Raw genomic sequence first — 19533 nt, forward strand, 5'->3', positions numbered from 1 at the left:
GGAATCTCACATAGGTAGCTGAAACACACCTTGCTGAATACCACCAAGGGGGATGTTTGGGTCAGTTTGGGGAGAGCCCTGGGATTATTATGACAATGACACCCACCTCCACCTTGGAACCCCTCCATTCTCCTCTCAAATTCAGGGTCTTTTAGTATGACCCCTTCTTCTGGCCCCTTAGGGGCCAGGGAAGGCTGAGGTGAGAAGGATGCCGTGGAGGGGACCAGGGTGAGCCCCTGCTCGTGCTGCTGGGAGACTCCGTCCTGGGCTCTGCCTGCTCCTTTGCTCTGCAGGGGTGAGGGAGGGGATCTCTGCCAAAGCCCCCACACATCTTGTGCTCTGGCTGCACTAGAGGTGGACCAGGTTGGAAGGAGGATGTTTAAGGGCTTCGCTTCTATCTTCCATACAGCAGCTTGGAGCATGGAGCCTAGGTAAGGAGGGGGGCCCTGAGCCAGCAAATAAACATTTCCTAACTGGAAGGAGACCTCGTCCCTGTGCTGGGGAGCCTGCCAGGTGGTTCAGGCAGGACTGGAGGCATGAATGATGGAAAGGGTAGGATGGGATGGGGGTGGGCAGCCCTTCTGCTCATAGGGGCATCAGGACACCACTCGTGTGGAATTGGGCTACTAAAAAGGTAACCTAGCACCATGTGCTGAGGCAGGGGGTTGGCTGAGTAACCTCCCTAGATCGTTTGGTCAATTTGGGGGATGCCGTCACAGTCCAGTTCTCAGCCTTGGCACTCACAGAGGCTACATCAGCCCTGGACCTGGCACTGATCTGGATTCATAATGAGACTGGTTGGTCCCTCTCTTCCCTCAGGTATCAGAACCCCCTCTTTGTTCCCTGGGGGGAACCTGGGAGCTATTGGGTCAAAGCCCAACCAGGAATTTTTCCAGGCTGGTTCCTATATGCAAGGGTGGGGTGGGGGGCCTCGGGAGCACTCAGGGAAGACCAGGGGAGTTGGAGGAGAAGGGAGCTTTGAAGGAAGGGGGGGACTGGGGGAAAGAGGAGAGAGGCCGCCAGCTGGGAGAAGTAGGCAAGGGACCCTGGGGGTCTAAGGGTACCAAGGAGAAACCCCAATTCTGTTCAGAAGATGAGCTAAGAGCCTGGGCTGGGGCAGATAGAAGGCTTGGCCCCCAGCCTGGTGGGAGCTCCGGGCAGCTGGCCTACAGACGTTCCTTAGCATTGGTGAGTAGGTTTGAATCATCACTTAGGCCCTGGCCTCCATCCGCCCCCACCAGCCCCCTGGCCTCAGTTCCCTGGCAACATCTGGGGTTGGGGGGGAGAGCAGGAACAAGGGCTTCTGTCTGCCCGGCTGCCTCTCCCTTTGGGCTCTGCCAGACTCCACAGTGCATACGTGGGCTCCAACAGGTCCTCTTTCCTCTGGGCCACTGACTAACCCCAGAACCACACGGCTTCCCATTTTCAGCCCCACAAACTTAGTGCCAAATAATTTTCCCCAGGAAAGTCTCCCTGGACACTTCCCAAAGGACCCCAGTCACCCCAGTCTGTTGGCTGTAGCTCACTCTGATGTCAGCAGGCCAGATGAGGTCTCCAGATGGGCACATTGTCCACATGGGTACATCACGTCTCCTGTGCCCAGCATTGGGCTCGCTGCACACGGGTCCATTCGAGTCCCAAACATGCCTCTGTTAGGGAGGTCAGAAACAAGGGGGTCAGGGGTAGTATCCCTCCACCCTCTTTCTGAAGCCCATTCCCTCTTAAGCCAGAGCTGGGGTGTGCAGGCAGTAGTCACTAGGGGGCGCTCGGCCACCACAGGGAAGCTGGTGAACTTGGGAGAGCAGCGTCTGCGTGTGAGTGAGGACGCGTGTGTCAGTGTGTGTGTGTGTGGGGGGGGGGGCGGGCTGAGAGTGCTGGAGTGGGAAGAAGGCCAGGGGTCACCCCAGGATTCCAATAGATCTGTATGTCCTTCTCCCCACCCGTCCCTATCCGACTCCCTGCCCGCCCCGACGCCCCTCCCTCCAATATTCCCAGCAAAGAAGGAATAGCTCTCGAGCCCTGTCCGCACATAACCTCACTTTCCTGTTCCCTTCCCCCCAATACCACGCGGGCGTGTGTGTGTCTGGGCAAAGGGGGGCGGATGGGTGATTTTCGGGCTGTGAACCTAGGTGGGGGTCGAGCTTCCCCTTTACGGGTAGGGGGGGCAGGCTTTGCTACACGTCCCAGGGGAAGGCCCGAGGGGCACGCGGGGCAGCGGGAGAGGCGACGAGACTGGGCCTGTCCCCGCCCCCAGGGCGTTCCAAGGGCGGGGTCCAGGCGGGGACAAGCCGGGTCTGATTTTTAAGCGGCCGCTAGTGGTGAGGAGCGCAGAGGCTTGGGGCAGCCGGGCTGCGAGGAGGCCGCGGCGCGGGGGGCGAGTGGAGCCGGCGGCAGCGGCGCTGGGTCGGGAGGCGCAGCGGCGAGGCGGACGAACCGGCGGGGTCACTAGCCAGAGGTCTCCGCACTGGAATTTGATATTCATTTATCCAGGGTTTACCCTCCTCTTTTTTTTCTTAAGCAATTTTAAATATCCACATTTTTTCCCGTTTTAATTTATTTTTGCTTCCCATTCCCCGCTTAAATCGGGCCGACCGTTTGGGGAGATTGCTCCTTTACTTCTCCAAATCACTTCGGATTTTGGAAACCAGCAGAGAGAAGAAAGAGGTAGCAAGAGCTCCAGAGAGAAGTCGAGGAAGAGAGAGAGACGGGGTCAGAGAGCGCGCGCAGGCGAGCGAGCAACGACAGGGACAGGGGCAAAGTGAGTGACCTGCTTTTGGGGGTGACCGCCAGAGCGCGGCGTGAGCCCTCCCCCTTGGGATCCTGCATCGGACCAGCAGCGCTGACGGACAGACAGACAGACACCGCCCCCCGCCCCAGCGCCCACCTCCTCCCCGGCCGGCGGCCGAGGGTGGACGCGGCGGCGAGCCGCGGGCAAGAGCCGGAGCCCGCGCCTGGAGGCGGGGTGGAGGGGGTCGGGGCTCGCGGCATTGCAGTGAAACTTTTCGTCCAACTTCTGGGTTGTTCTCGCTCCGGAGGAGCCGTGGTCCGCGCCGGGGCAGCCGAGCCGAGCGGAACCGGGAGAAGTGCTAGCCCGGGCCGGGAGGAGCCGCAGTCGGAGGAGGGGGAGGAGGAAGAAGAGAAGGAAGAGGAGAGGGGGCCGCGGTGGCGACTCGGAGCTCGGAAGCCGGGCTCATGGACGGGTGAGGCGGCTGTGTGCGCAGACAGTGCCCCAGCCGCGCGCGCGACCCAGGCCCTGGCCCGGGCCTCGGCTCCGGGAGGAAGAGGAGCCCGCCTAGGCGCCGAGGAGAGCGGGCCGCCCCGCAGCCCGAGCCGGAGAGGGAGCGCTAGCCGCGCCGGCCCCGGCCGGGCCTCCGAAACCATGAACTTTCTGCTCTCTTGGGTGCATTGGAGCCTTGCCTTGCTGCTCTACCTCCACCATGCCAAGGTAAGCGGCCGTGCCCACCAGGCGTCGCGGGCCGCTTCGAGCGCCTCTCCCCGCTGGGGACGTGCGTGCGAGCGCGCGCGTGGGGGCTCCGTACCCCACGAGGGTCCTTGGGCACCGGGCGCGCGGCTACCCCCTCAATCCTCGTACGTGTAGGGGGAGGGGGCGCGCGCTAGGTGGGAGGGCACCAGGATAGAATCTCACCGCCCACGCGGGCCCTGCCCACCCACCAGAGTCACCGCACGTACGATCTGGGCCGACCAGCGGAGGGCGGGAGCCGGAGGAGGAGGCCGAGGGGGCTGGGCTTGCGCTGCCGCCGGCGGCTGAAGTTTGCTCCTCCTGGCCGCTGGTCCCCGACGAACTGGAAGTCCGGGCAGCGGGGGCGGGAGCCGGAGCCCAACGGGCAGGGGGGTGCCCAGACCTTGGACCGAGGGAGGGCTGAGAGCGTGGAGGGGGCAGGGCGCGGGCGAGAGAGGGGGCTTGCTGTCACTGCAGCTCGATCTCTTCGGCCCTCGCCACGAGTTTGAGAAAAGTTTCGGGGTGGATTGCCGAGGGGACCCCCGGTCTCCGCCGGGCCACCTGCGCCAAGGCACCCCCGCCCGTCCCCGCTCGCGTCCCGCTCGGTGCCCGCCCTCCCCCGCCCGGCCGGGCGCGCGCGGCGCGGAGCCGATTACATCAGCCCGGGCCTGGCCGGCCGCGTGTTCCCGGAGCCTCGGCGGCCCGAGCGGGGAGCCCCGGGCGGCGAGCGGCGCCCCTCCCCCGTCGGCCCTCCACGGGAAGGTGACCTCTCGAGGTATCCCTAGCCAGAGGATCTGGAGAACCCCCCCCCCCCCCCCCCCCCCACCGTCCCCAGCCCCTAGCCCTCTCCTGTGCTAGGAGGAAATTTCTTGACACCCCTTCCCCATTTCTTCCCTAAAGTGGAGAGAAGCCCCTGCCACCTTTCTACTTTTCACTACCCTCTGATGAGAAGACCCGTGTAACCCGCCTCTGACCCCAGAGGCCAGGGAAAAGACGATCACTGTCAGAGGTCGGGGTGCAAGGGCCCACCCTGGTGCTTTGTCAGACTACCTAAAGTCCGGACTCGGTGACAGTCTGCTTTGCTCCCCTCCCCCACACTTCCGAGCTGTGCCTTTAGCTTTTATGGGGATGGGCTAAGAGAGGAATTAAATAGTGTCATTATTCCAGTTTACTTTACACTTTTTGGAAAAATGGCTTAAATTTTGCTGTGATATGGATAGTGTGGGACCAGCTTTCCCCGCACCTTTGGAAGGAGCTCCTGCCAGCCTTGCAAACACACTTTGTCCTGGTGAAATGGGGGGTGTTGGAGCAGGAGCAGGTGGTTTTTTGGAACTCCAAACTTGCCCACCCAACTTGCTTCTCAGAGTCACCTAAGGGGTCCTTTTATGCTCTTCTCTTGTACCTTCTCTCAGCCAGAGTCCCCTTGGAGAGAGGCAGAAGGAAGGAAATGGGCTGGGGTCCTTGCTGCCACTCTGAGTTCCTCAGACCCTGGCACAAAGGCCTTGGCTCCAGGCCTCCAAGGGGGGGGGGGGAGGGGGAGGAATGGCAGCCCGGCCACACTGTGACCTTCAGAGGCCCCCAGAGAAGGGCACCTGGCCTCTCCCTGCCTAGAGCCACCCCTCCCAGTGCCCCCTGGCCTTGGAAGGGGTTAAGAAGTTTCTGTCCCCTTTCCTCATTGGGGCCCAAGAGGAGCGGAGGACATAGAACATTGGCAGAAGGAAACCAGAGGGTATTGTTGGGATGGGTGAGAAGCAAAGTGGAGACTCCAGGGGGTCCCTGAGGGAGAGCTGCAATGGAAGTCTATCCAGCTGGGATCCTGGAAACTGTTACGTGACCTTGGCCCTAGGGACAAGGCTGGGGGATCTGGGGTGCCCTGGGGATGTGTGGGAAGGAGACAGACAGACAGACAGACAGTGAGACTCTGTCAGGGTGGTCTGCAGTTCCGTGGGCTGGAGTACAGTTCTGCTGCTGGGGATCTGCCCCCAAAGAAGGGCAAGTGAGGTGGCCAGCTGGTGAGAACCAAAGGCCTCCTTGAAGGGCTGGGAGAAGCCTTTGCCTGCTCCTAGCTGTCAGGTCCACATGGTTGGGCTTGTTGACCTTCACAGCTTGTGGGGAGGGGAGGAATGATCTTGTGGGGGTGGGGAGGGATGGGGAGGATAGGGGAAGCCTCAGGCCTAGGAGGTGTAGGGGGCCCCCTAGGGGCTGGGCAGTGCTAAGGCATAGAAGGCTTTCCTGGTTGCCTTTGAGGAGAGTGCACAGCCAGGTGAGAGGGGCTTGGGACCCCCTCAGTCTGGGAGGGAGAAGAAACCAGAGAGTGAGGTGGGAGTGTGAGGCTTGGGGCTCTGGAGATACATTCAGGCTCTGGGGAGATTTGTGTGCTGGGAGAAATGGGCTCTCCCCTCCTCCAGGGTTTCCTCCCTGGTTTTACCATCTAGACAACCTGTGGGTTTGCTGAATATACCTGAGGATATCTGCTGAATGTTCCTGAGGAAGGAGGAGTTTGGATGGGGGAGGGTGGTTGGCGCCCTTCGTTCCTCTGCACCCCCCCTCCCTCCCCAGCACCAGCTCACCCTGGTATTTGTCATGTCAGCAAGAGAAGGTCACCATGTTGTTTTTCTCGCCCCCAGTCTTTCCTTCCTGCCTCAGTCCAAATTTGTCCTCCTATTTGACCTTAATACTTACCATGGCTTTGGACCAGGGAGTCAGGGGTCTGAGAAAATTAACTTAACTCAGCAATGGACCGTTGTGGCCAGGGGTGCGTGTGGGCGGGGGATGGGGAGTGAGGGGGAGTTGGGAGGGAGGTAATGTGGGGAAGGGGCGGGGACCTGGACAGCACAGCATTCTGGTGTTTTTCTCCTGTATTTTTAGTTTCCTACCCCCCAATATCTGCTTAGTTTCTTTCTTCCTTCAGAATTAGAGCAGTGCAGGGGTGGAGGGCATGCTCTGTGCTGTGGGGAGCCCTGCAGGTGCCTTGTTCCACTCAGCAGCCTTGGAGAAGCCAGAGGCTGCTGCCTGGGCAGGTGGCTGGGCCTTTGCATCCTGCTCATGCCCATGTCTTGCTCTTTGTTTTGTCCTCAGTGGTCCCAGGCTGCACCCATGGCAGATGGAGAGCACAAACCCCACGAAGGTGAGTCCCCTTGGCTCTTGGGTGGGGTACCTGTCTCCCCAGGGGATGGGTGGGGAGGACCGATTCCTTTCTTTCAGGGCTATGGGGGCAGGAAGGGGTGCAGGGATGGGGATCAAGAAAGGAAGAGGGGAGTACCATGAGAGTAACCCTCTGTTCTGGAGGACTCTCTTTCCTAGTCAGGCCTCTGCTACAAATAGGATGTGTTGCCTTTTCCTTCTGCTCTTTCCAGTAAAATTTTACTTGGAGAGGCAGCTGTGAACACAGACCAGGAAGGCAGTGTTCAAAGATCCCCGGTGTCAAGGGAGGTGTCCCTTGTCCTACCTGCCCTCAGGGGAGGATGGGTATTCTCTGTCACATCCAACCCAGCTGCATCACACCTGTGGGGCCTCTGTGGAGGGGGCTGTGACCCTTGCTGTCCAGTGAACTAGCTGTGCGTGAGCTGGAGGTGCAGGGGGGCCCCACCTCGTGGGACCTCTCCCCACAGTCTGCATTCCTTAGCGGGTGGAGAGAAGGCCCTACAATCTCCTCTGCCCTCTGGGTGGGATAGGTTTAGGTGCTGTGAACTTCCCTCCTGGGCCAGCAGAGGGCTGGCTGTAGCTCCCAGGTGCCCCGCCCCCTGCCCAACTAGAGTCCGCCTGCCTTTTGTTCCTCTGTGGTTTGGAGCAGGGACCCTCCCATTTCTCCAGGGAAGCCCTGGCTCTCCCCCAACACTGAATGCGGCCTCTGCTTCAGCCTGGGGGAGGAATGCCTGATGCCACTCCCCCAGCTCCCCACCCCTGAGGAGAGAAGGCCCTGGGGTCTTCCTTGGGGCTCGTTTTCTGACCCAAATCCAGCGTGGCCCAGGGTAGTGGCCAGGGGCGGTGTTTGCACTCCCTGGGCCGGTGGTGATGCCCAGCCGGTTCTGCCTCCTTCCCTCAGGAGCTCTTTCCTTGGCCCGGGGCCTGGCTTCCCAGCCACTCCACAGCTTGTGCCACTCACAGCTCCTGGCTCCCAGTGTGTGCCCACCCGCCATCGGTCTCTCGGTGGTCTCTGTGGTCTGGGAGAGGCAAGCAAATGGTCTTTGTTTGCTTGGGGAAAAGATTGTCTTCAAGAAATAAGGAAAAGCAAGACAGCTTGATGTTGGAGTAGACGTATGTCTATGGCCTGTGCAGAAGTGGGACGGTTTTCCTTAGAGGCAGTGGCTGGGGTGTGAAGGGTTTGGGTGAGGTTCTCCCCTCTACCTTCCTCCGCCGCACGGCCCTTAGGGATTCCAGGGAGCTTTTCCAAGGAATTCCTCGCCTGTGTCTTTTTAGCTTCAGCAACCCACGGCCACGGCCCAGGCCAGACCTTTCTGCTTTCCTGTCTTGGGTGGGGCCCCAAACCTGGCCTGTGTCCCCAGCCATAACACAGTGTCAGGTCAAGAATTCTTCAGTCATCTTCGATATAGACTTGGATTAGAAAAGGGCTTCTTCAGATCCCTGGGCTTCATTCTTTTTGAAGGTGCTTTGCCTTAACCCCTCTGAGGGTGGAGGAGAGAATTCTATGCCTGTTGTCTGCATAGGGGAAGTAGATCTCAGGCAAGGCCGGGGACTATCCTGCTGTTGTCACAACTGTGGCCTTCCCCTCAGCTCCCAAATTTCAACCCACCTATTGTGTATATGCCCCCCAACCCTGCTCCCCGGGGCTCATCTTCCTTTACCCTCTGGAGGGAGGAGGAGGCTCAGCTTGTTTCTGGGAGAGGCAGGCTAGGGGGTGGCCCTTCACATGCCTTGGTGAGGTTCCAGACTGTTACCTGGGCTGAGAAAGAATGCTTATTCACAGGGCTGGAAAGGGAAAACAAAACCCCACATTTCAGCCTCGCTCTCAGTGTCTTTAAACATGCCCCCTCCCAACCCATTTACACAGATGTGCAGTCTGAGGCCCAGAGAGGGAGGAAGGAACTGGCCCAAGGTTATACCAAGTCATGGCCTGAGCTTGGACTACTTCATGGCCTGGGTGCTGCTCCTTCTTCCTGTGCAGGGGAAATACATTTCAGGGACAGGATTACTGTGTGGGGGTTGTGTGTGTGTGTGTGTGTGTGTGTGTCAGAGAGAAAGGGAGAGAGGGAGAGTGGCAGTCTGGGCCACAATTTGGAGTCCTCAGTCCAGGTCCTGATTGCATCTATTCTCAAGGACCCCGCCCCTGTGGCCTAGAATTACCCCTTCATGCTCCAGTGCACCCCAGGCTCCACGGCCGGCCTGGGAAGCTGTCTTTACCCTGCTCTCCCTCCAGATCAGCTTCTAGAAACGCTCCGTGGCTGCAATGGCAGCACCGTTTTTTCCATGATGCAAGCAGTTTGCCCTCTTGGGCGGGGTTATCGGTGGCTGGCAGGGCCTGCATAGTGTGCCCACCCACTGCCACCTGCTGATTCCGGGCCGGCCCAGGCCCTGTGCTGATGCTTACCGCTTTCCCACCCTGCGTCTGGGGAGGGGTCTGGCAGGTGGCACAGCGCCCCCTGCGGTGCTTCCCGTCTGTTTTCACACGATGTCGCTTGCCTTGGGAAGGCTTCCATGGCAGAACTGATTTGAACTCTAACACTTAGTGAAGTGTGGCCTTGGGGCGAGTTACTCAGCCTCTCTGAACCTCCAGTTCCCTCTTGGTAAAATGGGCCTCCTACTGGAACCTGATGGTGTCGTGCGGGGAGAATTGTTGGCCATGAAAACTATGGGCTACTGCACACCTTGCTCAGCATATAATAAGTGCTCATTAATTGGCTGTTGGGGTGGAGGGTGGTGTGGCAGAGGTTGTAGGAAAACGGGGAGTAGGTTTGCCAAGCTGGCTGTTGCTCCTTTCACGGGCAACTTAGATCACCCCTCAGCAAGTAAACTCGTGCTCGAACTATGTCCTGGCATCGAGGCTGACCCAAGAATGCGCTCGGCTGTCATGGCGAGGCAGCGGGATCACATGTGGCAGGTTATCTCTGGCAGAACCTGACAGCCTGGTGTGATCTTTGGAATAAAACCAGGCCTTCATCAGTGCTGATGGTGGAAAGCTTAGGGAAGGATGCCAACCACAGCCGGAGGGACTTAGGTTAGAGTTTTGGAAGGACCGGCCCGAAAGTGGGTACCTCTCACAGGAACTCTGAGGGGCGGCCTTCCCAAGCTGGGCGGAGTTAGGAGCCGGCCATCTCTCGTGTGACCTGCTGGGCTCACGTGTCACCCCATCCCACGCAGTGGTGAAGTTCATGGATGTCTACCAGCGCAGCTACTGCCGTCCCATTGAGACCCTGGTGGACATCTTCCAGGAGTACCCTGATGAGATCGAGTATATCTTCAAGCCATCCTGTGTGCCCCTGATGCGATGCGGGGGCTGTTGCAATGACGAGGGCTTGGAGTGTGTGCCCACGGAGGAGTTCAACATCACCATGCAGGTGGGCATCGGCAGGGAGTGGGGGTGGGAGGGGGGGGTTAGACTTGGGGAACAGGTGGTCCCAGGCCCTTTGCTGGGCAGCTCTTGAGAGGAGGAGCCAGACTTGACTTGCTCCGCTCCTGCCCCTGAGTCCGTCGCAGGGACGTGTGGGGGAGTCTTGCTTTCTTTGGAGAAAAAGATGCCTACATTCCCCAGTCCCACAGGGGCTGACGCCTGTGACAGGAGGCCTTCTCTTCCTCTCTTGGAGGAAGAGGGCCCTTCCTCTTTGGGGGCTCTATCTGGGAAGCTGGATGAGCCTGGTCCATGGAGAGTTTTAAAAGCCAGCTGTGTGGTGCTTCGCAGCGACAGGGCACATCTCAGCTTGAACAGGGTGGGAGGGAGCTCTGAGACCCCAGGGAGGGTGGCTCTTGGGTAGCTACCAGGGATGAGGGTAAAGCCTAGAGGAAATAAAAGGAGGGGAGGGATTGGGACCGGTGAGAACCCAGGACCTGAATTCCCAGCCTGGCCAACCCGTGCAGCCATGTCTGCCCTCAAGAAGAACAGGGGCTCCTTGAGATCAGCAGGGTTGGGGACGTTGGGGTGAGCCCGGGGCTCTTTCTGGCGGAGCCCCTGGTCCCTCCTACCTCTGTCCCCCACCCCTGCTCTGTAGAACCCCTGGGTGCTGAGTGGCAAGAGCCATGGGGTGTCCCATCTGGGTATGGCTGGCTGGGTCACTAACCTCTGTGATCTGCTTCCTTTCCCTCTAGATTATGCGGATCAAACCTCATCAAGGCCAGCACATAGGGGAGATGAGCTTCCTACAGCATAGCAAATGTGAATGCAGGTGAGGATGGGGTCACGGGCTCATTCGTTCAGCATGTGGCGGCAGGGTTGAGCACATGCCACGTGTTGGCCCATGTCCACCTTCCCACTGTGGCATCTTGGGTGACTTTAATTTTACCTCACTGTGCCTCAGTGTCTACATCTGGAAACGGGCATAATAACGCTAGGTCCCCCATAGCATCGTTAGAAGGATTAAATGCGTTAGTTTGTGTCAAGAGATTAAAACTGTGTTGATGTGTCACAGTAGTATGTGACTCTTCTTGTTGGTCTCATCACCATCTCAACCCTTCTCTGTTTTGTTCTTCTCTTTTTCTCTGCCCGCTGCAGACCAAAGAAAGATAGAGCGAAAGAAAAGTAAGTAGCCATGACTTTAGCTCCTCTCCCTCTCCTTGGCCCGTTATCTTGGTTTGGGGTTCTTGGCTTCCTCTGTCGGGCGGGGGGCGGTGGGGGGGGGGGGTTCTGATGGCTTCACTGGGTCAGGGAGTTGGTCTCATGAGGACTTGTGGTGGTAGTAGTGGGATTGAGCAGACTCGAAGATTATGTCTCTAGAATTAGGGACAAAACCCAGCCTGGAGCCTGGAGCTTCCTTTGGAAGAGACAATGCATTCCAGGTCTCCGGGTCATTCCTGGCCGGGACTTGAAGTTTTGGTGTGTCAGGGGGCAGTGTGGACACTGGCTCCCTGGCTTGCTCTAGTCTCCCATCACCCACCGCAGGGAGAGGGAGTAGGTGACAGAGAGACCTTTTGTGTGCCAGGGGAAACGGCCTCTTATGGCGGCTGCTGTGGTGGCGCAGTTGGACTTGGGTCCGGCTGAGATGTTTCCTTGGTGATGCCCTCCTGTAGCAGTGAGGCAGGCCAGAGACACTCAGCCCTCCTGGCCAGGGAGAAGTGAGTTGAATGTTGGTCATTTTCTGAAGCTTCCAGTTGCTCAGTGTGGAGGGTTGGGTCAGGATGGAGCAGGGGGGCATAGTCTGGGGGCAGTGAGGCTTCAAAACTGGGTGAGCAACTGGCAAGGGGGCAGGCCTGCAGGGAAAGAGAATGAGAGAGAGCACCTGTGCCCTTCCCTCCCCCACCTCACCATCCCGTCTGCCCCCAAAGCTCTAGGGACATAGAAACTCCTAGGCCCCAGCCCCTTACCTCTTCCCTAAGTCCCCAACTTCCAGAATTGCTGTGGCTACCAGAGCAGTGGTTTGGGAGAGCAGGCTCAGAGAGAGAGAGCGAGAGAGAGTGAGTTTGTGTGTGTGTGTAGACCTTCCCCTTTCCCAGTGCTTTCTCCTTGAGGGAATAGTCTGGCCCTTCTTCTCAGTGCCTTCCCCTCATTTCTTCCCCATGTGGCAGACATTCTGGGCATCCTCTGGCCTGGCAGGTGTGGAGAGTGCTGGTTCCCTTGAGGGGGACAGGCTTCAGCCTGCCCCCCTTGCCGGTTTCCCAAATGCCTGCTTTGCCCACAGGGAGAGTGGGGGGCTCGCCTGGGCTCGGAAGAGAGTCTGGTGAGATGGTGTAGCAGGCTTTGACAGGCTGGGGAGAGAACTCCCTGCCAAGTAACGCCCAGGCTCCTCCTTCCATGCCTCCCTAACTCCCACCCCACCCTACCGCCTGCCTGGGGCTCTGAGGGCACCCGTCCCCGCCTCTCGGCCCAGGGTATGGCTGGGCAGGCTGGCGCCTTTCATGTGCCGCCCTTGGTCTTGTGCCAGCTCCCAATGTAGCTCCCCCCCCCACGCTGGGATTTGCAGAGGCGGGGCCCCTGGAGGGACCCCTTTACTGTTGCACTGGGAAATGAAGGCAGGTGCCTGAAGCACAGCCCATCCCCCACCCCTGCTCCCATCACATCAAGTCTCTGCCCTCCCCAAATTCTGGCCTACCTTTTACAGTCCCCGACCTTCAGGGTCACACTTGCACAGGGTTCTGGACAAAGATCCTGCCCAGGGGGCTTTGCCCCCTGCCAGGAGCTGCCAGGAGCATGCAGGCCTTTGGGTCCTGTGCCCTCCACCCAGCCTCTGCTTCCCATCCAAGCATTGACGGAGGCTGGGTTGGCCACCCTAGGGTGGCCAAAATGAGAAGAAGGAGCCATTGAGTGTCTGCTACCCCAGCCTGTGCATGTGTGTTCGTGTGCAAGCTCTTTCCTGGAGTCCCCTAGCCTCCTGATGCCTCGTTCCGGGAAGTGTGCCCTCCTCACTGCTTCTTTTCCTCTCCCCTTCCCCCTCGCTCTCTCTTTGTCTGTCTCTGTTTTTTTATTTTCCAGAAAATCAGTTCGAGGAAAGGGAAAGGGGCAAAAAAGAAAGCGCAAGAAATCCCGGTATAAATCCTGGAGCGTGTACGTGGTGCCTCCGCTGTCTCATTGCCTGGAGCCTCCCTGGCCCCCAATCAAAGTCCCGCCTGCAGGACCCCCTAACCCTGCCCCTGCCTTCCTCTCCCGGCTTTCCTCCTCCTCTCCCCCCAGTGTCTCTCTCTCACTCTCGCTCCACTAATTGGCACCAGTGGCTAGACCTGGTGGTGGTGTTGCTGGTCCGGGGTCGGGGTGGGCAGGTGGGCAGAGCGGGCCTGGAGGATTCAAGGAGGGGACACCGGCTTGGCTGGGCACCACCTTTCTCTCACCCACTGGGCACTGGTGGCGGGCCCACGTTGGCATGGGTGCCAGGCACTGGTGCCTGCTCACCCAACTGGTTTCCACTGCTCCAGGCTTCTGCACTTGTCTGGAAGCTGAGGGTGGTGGGGAGGGCAGACGTGGCACGAGGAAGGGGCGCGAATGACGTGAGGCAGTGTATTGTCATCTGAGGGTGGGGTCAGGCACCATATGGCAGCCCCTTCTCGTGGATTTGGGGCCTCTGGAGGGGAGCCCCCTATTCTGGTCGAACCCACGGCACCCACAGAAACCTCCCCGTCGGTTTGGAGGCTCTTCCTCTGGGTCGGAGGCTGTGGTGGGCCCTTTGGTCACCAGTGGCCTGGCTGTGGGCACTGCCTCCGGGCTTGGCCTGCCGACATATCCCACTTTGGCCCACCTTTGGTGGAGGGGCCTGGGCGTGAATCCTTGCACGGGGAGAAGGCGGCTCAGATTGCTGTCGCCAGCAGGTGGAGAGTCAATGTGTGCTCCTTCTGGGGTGGTGGCTGTTGGGGGCCCTGTGGCTCAAGACTTGTACTTGTCCCCAGGGGACAGCAGTCCCCTTATGGTGGCCCTCTCCTTGCACTCTCTGCCCATCTATGTCTGCCTCTTCCTGCAGGCAGGCTTCCTAGCCAGTGCTGCCTCTTTCCGCCGCTCTCTCTGTCTTCTGCTGCAGCACTTGGATCCTTCCAGGGCATGGAAGGGTATGGGGGCCAACAAGCTGGGTGGGGGCGTAGCTGCAGACTGTTAGGGGGTGTTGCATGGTTTTTTTTTTTTTTTTTTTCTCTCTCTCTCTCTGCTGATGCTCTAGCTTAGATGTCTTTCCTTTTGCCTTTTTGCAGTCCCTGTGGGCCTTGCTCAGAGCGGAGAAAGCATTTGTTTGTACAAGATCCGCAGACGTGTAAATGTTCCTGCAAAAACACAGACTCGCGTTGCAAGGCGAGGCAGCTTGAGTTAAACGAACGTACTTGCAGGTTGGTTCCCAGAGGGGGAGCGAGTCAGAGAGGGGCTTCACACAGAGACCGGGAGAGAGAGGAAGAGAGAGAGAGTGCGCACGGGCGCATCTGAGAGGGGCCAGCTGCTTGCTCGGCTTCTAGCTGCCTGCCTGGTGACTGACCTCTGCCTTCTCTGCTCGCAAGGCCCCTGTGGTGGGCAGCAGGTGCTGGCCTGGCCTGGGAGGGCCTGTTCAGAGGTGGCCCTGGTTGCCTGAGGGGGCAGGCTGCTGTGGCTTAATGTGATGGTGTGGACGCAGGCTGAGTGTCGTGTCCTGTGGTCCTGAGGTGTCCTGTGGTGGCTGTTGGTCCTGATGTCGTTAGTACTACCTTTGCCGCTAGTATCGAGGGCCCTTCCTGGTGTGGGGGATGCTGCCGTCTACCAAGCGCAAACACTCTCGGGGGCCTTGCCACCACCCTCTGGAGTCCGCACCGCTGGGCATCTCATCCCCTCGGTGTCTCTCATAGGGGCAGGTCTGAGTCCCTCCTAGACTGGGGTCCCAGAGGGCACAGGCTCTGGCTGTTGGTTTAGGGTGGTTAAGATATTTAACATTTGGGGACACTAGATACCTTTAATACTCCAGTAGTCATGGTGACAGCCTCAAACAACCCACATATTTCCAGATGCCCCCAGGATGGGGTGGGGGTGGGACGTGCCCACTTTCCTTTTTTTTTTTTATGTTTTTTTATTTATTTCTGAGAAAGAGAGAGTGCAAGCGGGGGAGGGGCAGAGAGAGAGAGGGAGACGCAGAAACGGAAGCAGGCTCCAGGCTCCGAGCTGTCAGCACAGAGCCCGAGGCAGGGCTCGAACTCGTGAGCCATGAGATCATGACCTGAGCCAAAGTTGGACGCTTTAACCGACTGAGCCACCCAGGCGCCCTGGCGTGCCCACTTTCCTGACATTAGATTGTGAACTCCTCACGGCAGGGCCTGGCTTTTATTCACCTGTGTAACCCTCCAGGCCTCTGTACCACTGTCCTTTGACCACAGTGAGGACCTAGAAAGTGGCAAGTGTGCAAGTGAATGTATGACTGAGTTCAGGCGGGAAGGTCAGGAGCACAGAGCCCTGACAGTTTGGCTGGCAATCTTGATGCCTTGAATGGAGCTTATACCAGTCCGGCCTGGGCACAAAGGCTGGGAGCCCTCTGGGCAGTGTAAACTTCACCTAGTGGGGGGCTTATGGGGACTCCTGGGCAGGGTCAGGGTACCCCCAGCTAGTCTAGATGTTCCATTATCAAAGTTCTTAGAATGTGCTGGCCTCCCCCACCCCCATGTTCGTGTGGCTTGTGGATGTTCTGGGGGCGCTGGGGATGAGGCCCTGGGGTGTTTGTGCAGACTTCTGTCTGTCTTGGTAGCATGTGAAGACAGGAAGTGTATATGAGTGCTGGGCTTGGGCTCTGCCCACCTCCAGGGTCTGATGAGGGGTCTTCACATGCCCCAGGGGCCTCAGGGTAGATAAGGGACTTGTCATTTTAGGATTTCTGTGGTGATGATTCTGCAGAGAGATGTCTGGGATGGGGTGTCTGAAGTGACCTGGGGGCTGACAGAAGTCACCCCAACCTCTAGAGCCCTCCCCTGTAAGGGGGAGCTTCAGTACCCCAAATTGGAGGCTTAGGATCCTCATTCCCAGGCTCTCAGAAGGGCAGGGCCAGTTGTGATCTCTCATAGTAGAGAAGGTAAAAGATAATCAGCCCAGGAGCCAGGGGCATGACGAGAAAGTTCTTGGCGTCCCCTCTGCTTAGACAGGAGCTTTCACAGTTGATGATCGTCTCTCCCCCACCATCAATTACACAGCATATGGGAAAGGAGGGGCACCCCGGTACCTGAGGCCTGCTGCTGCCAACATGCTCAAGAGAGATGGGGCCTGTAGCCGGAGCCTGGAGGGGAGGGCGTGGTGATGGGAGATGTGTCCCTCCCCGCCTCTCTGGCTCCCGCTCCCGTGGGAGCCTCACTTTCTTGGGGGCAGCCCCACCCCTTGCTTGGGGTCCTCTCCCCACTCTGTTGTCCAAACCAGCCCCATAGAGGCAGAGCTGAAACCCCTCTTTCTGCGGGGACTCTTTGTTGACTAACTCGGTCCAACTTTGGTCACCACTAGCTCTGAAATGTCAAGTAGGGACTGTTCTTTAGTTCGTGCTCATTTGTTGCCTGTGATGAAATGTCCCCTCGTCCTTGTCTTGTCTCGACTAGACTGTAAGCTCTGGAGGGCAGATGGGAGTCTGGACGTAGCTACTGCTCCAGCGGGGCCTCCGTGGGCAGGGGCTGGCTCTCCCCTCACGCTGGGCTCCTCCGGGCAGAACGATGCTTTCACCTTCCTCTCTGCTGCAGGGACTCGGGCTCCCAGGAAGGGGAGGCTGCCTGCCTCACCGCCGCATCCCCTCGCCTGGCCCTAACCCCCGGCCTCTGTTTCCCATCTCCTGCAGATGTGACAAGCCCAGGCGGTGAGCCGGGCTGGAAGAAGGAGCCTCCCTCAGGGTTTCGGGAACCAGACCTCTCACCAGGAAAGACTGATACAGAACGACTGACACAGACCACGCCGCCGCCACGACCACCACCACACCGCCATCATCGTCAACAGAACAATCCTTAATCCAGAAACCTGAAATGAAGGAAGAGGAGACTCTGCGCAGAGCACTTTGGGTCCGGAGGGCAAGACTCCGGCAGAAGCATTCCCGGGCAGGTGACCAAGCACGGTCCCTCTTGGAATTGGATCGCCATTTTATTTTTCTTGCTGCTAAATCACCAAGCCCGGAAGATTAGAGAGTTTTATTTCTGGGATTCCTGTAGACACACCCACCCACATACATACATTTATATATATATATATTATATATATAAAAATAAATATATATATTTTATATATATATAAAATATATATATTCTTTTTTTAAATTAACATTGCTAATGTTATTGGTGTCTTCACTGGATGTATTTGACTGCTGTGGACTTGAGTTGGGAGGAGAATGTCCCCACCCAGATCCCAACAGGGAAGAGGATGGGAGGAGAGACTCTGGCATGATCTTTTGGTCCCTTTCGGGAAGGCCAGGGTCCCCTCCCCTGCCCAGAAGCGTGCATGGCCAGGGCATGGGGGCAAATTTGGCCTGCTTTTGGGAACGCCGACAAACCCAGCCCTGGCCCTAAGCCTCTACCCCGAGTCACATGGACAGACGACAGGTACAGGGACGAGGACGCTGGCTCTGACCAGGAGTTTGGGGAGCCTCAGGACACTGCTGTACTTTGGGGGTCCTCTCCACATGCTGCACGGGCATCTTGCCCCCAGGGGCACTGCCTGCAAGATTCAGGAGACTGGGCAGCCTTCACCTCGTCTTCACTTGCTCCTGAGATGCCCAGGAGGCTGCTGACAGATGTCTTGGCGAAGAGAAGAGAGACATTGATGGAGGAAGGGCCGCCTGGTGACAGCTTGTCCTCCAAGGGAAGGGCCTCCTGCCTTGGCCTTCTCCCAGCTCCCCTTCCCGGGTGCAGCCTAGGAGGGCCTGATGTCCTCAGACCATTGAAACCACTAGTTCTGTCCCCCCCCAGGAGACCTGGCTGTGTGTGTGTGAGTGGTTAACCTTCCTCTGTCCCCAGACCCGACCCTTCCTGCGGCACAGAGAGACAGGGCAGGATCCACGTGCCCACCGTGGAGGCAGAGAAAAGAGAAAGTGTTTTATATATGATACTTATTTAATACCCCTTTTTAATTAGAAATTAAAACAGTTAATTTAATTAAAGAGTAGGGTTTTTTTCAGTATTCTTGGTTAATATTTAATTTCAACTATTTATGAGATGTATCTCTTCTTGCTCTCTCTTGCACTCTTATTTGTACTGGTCTTTGTGTATAAAATTCATGTTTCCAATCTCTCGTTCCCTGATCGGTGACAGTCACTAGCTTGTCCTGAACAGATATTTAATTTTGCTAACACTCAGCTCTGCCCTCCCCTTTTCCCTGGTTCCCCACCACACATTCCTTTGAAATAAGGTTTCAATATACATCTACATACTATATATATATTTGGCAACTTGCGTTTTTGTGTATATATATATATATATATATATATATGTTTATGTATATATGTGATTCTGATAAAATAGACATGGCTATTCTGTTTTTTATATGTAAAAACAAAACAAGAAAAAATAGAGAATTCTACATACTAAATCTCTCTCCTTTTTTAATTTTAATATTTGTTATCATTTATTTATTGGTGCTACTGTTTATCCGTAATAATTGTGGGAAAAAGATATTAACATCACATCTTTGTCTCTAGTACAGTTTTTCGAGATATTCCGTAGTACATATTTATTTTTAAACAACAACAAAGAAATACAGATATATCTTAAAAAAAAGCATTTTGTATTAAAGAATTTAATTCTGATCTCAAAGCTCCTCCTGGTTTCTCCTTCTCCATTGGGTCCTTGTTCTGGACTCCCTCCTGCCCCCTTTCCCTCCTCCCTTGGGGAAAGTGCCATTTTGTCTTAGGTCTGGGAAAAGGGTCCCAGGTAGTTAGGCCGCCCATCTTGTTGTGCTGGGGGCCAGGGTGCTTCCATTCTGGCTGAGCTGGTCCTGGGGGACCCCGTTCACCCTCTGCCATGATGTGGGGTATGGGCTCTGAAATGGGGGGACAGAGAGACAGCACCTTAGACAGGAGCAAGGGCCTACCGGGAGCAGTGCTGCCTTCAGGAATCACATGATCCAGGCCCGGTCCTTTGATTGAGGAAGGAACCGGCCATGTGTCTGAGCTTACTGCCCCAGGGGACAGGAGAGGGCTGAGTTTGGCTATGTGGCCTTGGCTGCAGTAGGCTAGGGAGTGGTAAGGGGGTGCTCACGTGGGCCTGTGACCCCACGGTGTTGTTAAGTTTTACATAGAGGGTCTGGGAGTTCCTTGAGCCCTTGGAAAATGGACTCACAGCCCTTGTTCCTGAGAGGACTCCCCACCCCATCTTGCTGCATAGGCCCTTCTCTCCTGCGGTCCTGGCCAGGGCAGAAGCTGTCTGGGTCTTTGGCGTTTATGAGCAATGCTACCAAATCCATTTCCTCCTGCCTCTCTTTTATTCCTTCAAATCGTATTTACTGGGCCAGCTACCACGCTAGGGGCATGGATGCTGTTATAAATAAGATGATTCCGCTCCTCAACGATCTGGTGAGGGTG

The 19533-nt window shown here is 57.3% G+C and overlaps 1 protein-coding gene across 1 annotated transcript; it reads left to right on the forward strand.

Moving 5' to 3' along the window:
* Positions 1–420: 420 nt before the first annotated feature.
* Positions 421–18766, forward strand: VEGFA (vascular endothelial growth factor A). The gene is made up of 10 exons (XM_042940380.1): positions 421–431; positions 1727–1814; positions 2669–3445; positions 6539–6587; positions 9779–9975; positions 10721–10797; positions 11124–11150; positions 13038–13109; positions 14237–14368; positions 16807–18766. Exons 1-10 carry the CDS (start codon positions 421–423, stop codon positions 16826–16828), a joined length of 1452 nt encoding a protein of 483 aa, XP_042796314.1. The 3' UTR covers positions 16829–18766.
* The last annotated feature ends 767 nt before the right edge of the window (positions 18767–19533 follow it).

This window comes from Panthera leo, chromosome B2, assembly GCF_018350215.1.
Source record: "Panthera leo isolate Ple1 chromosome B2, P.leo_Ple1_pat1.1, whole genome shotgun sequence".
In the NCBI taxonomy this organism is placed as follows: domain Eukaryota; kingdom Metazoa; phylum Chordata; class Mammalia; order Carnivora; family Felidae; genus Panthera; species Panthera leo.

What these genes read in the sequence shown, in the direction of transcription:
- VEGFA (XM_042940380.1), top strand. An exon ending in TCTACCTCCACCATGCCAAG is followed by an intron (nt 3,446 to 6,538) that starts GTAAGCGGCCGT and finishes TTTTGTCCTCAG; the next exon opens with TGGTCCCAGGCTGCACCCAT. An exon ending in TTAAACGAACGTACTTGCAG is followed by an intron (nt 14,369 to 16,806) that starts GTTGGTTCCCAG and finishes CATCTCCTGCAG; the next exon opens with ATGTGACAAGCCCAGGCGGT.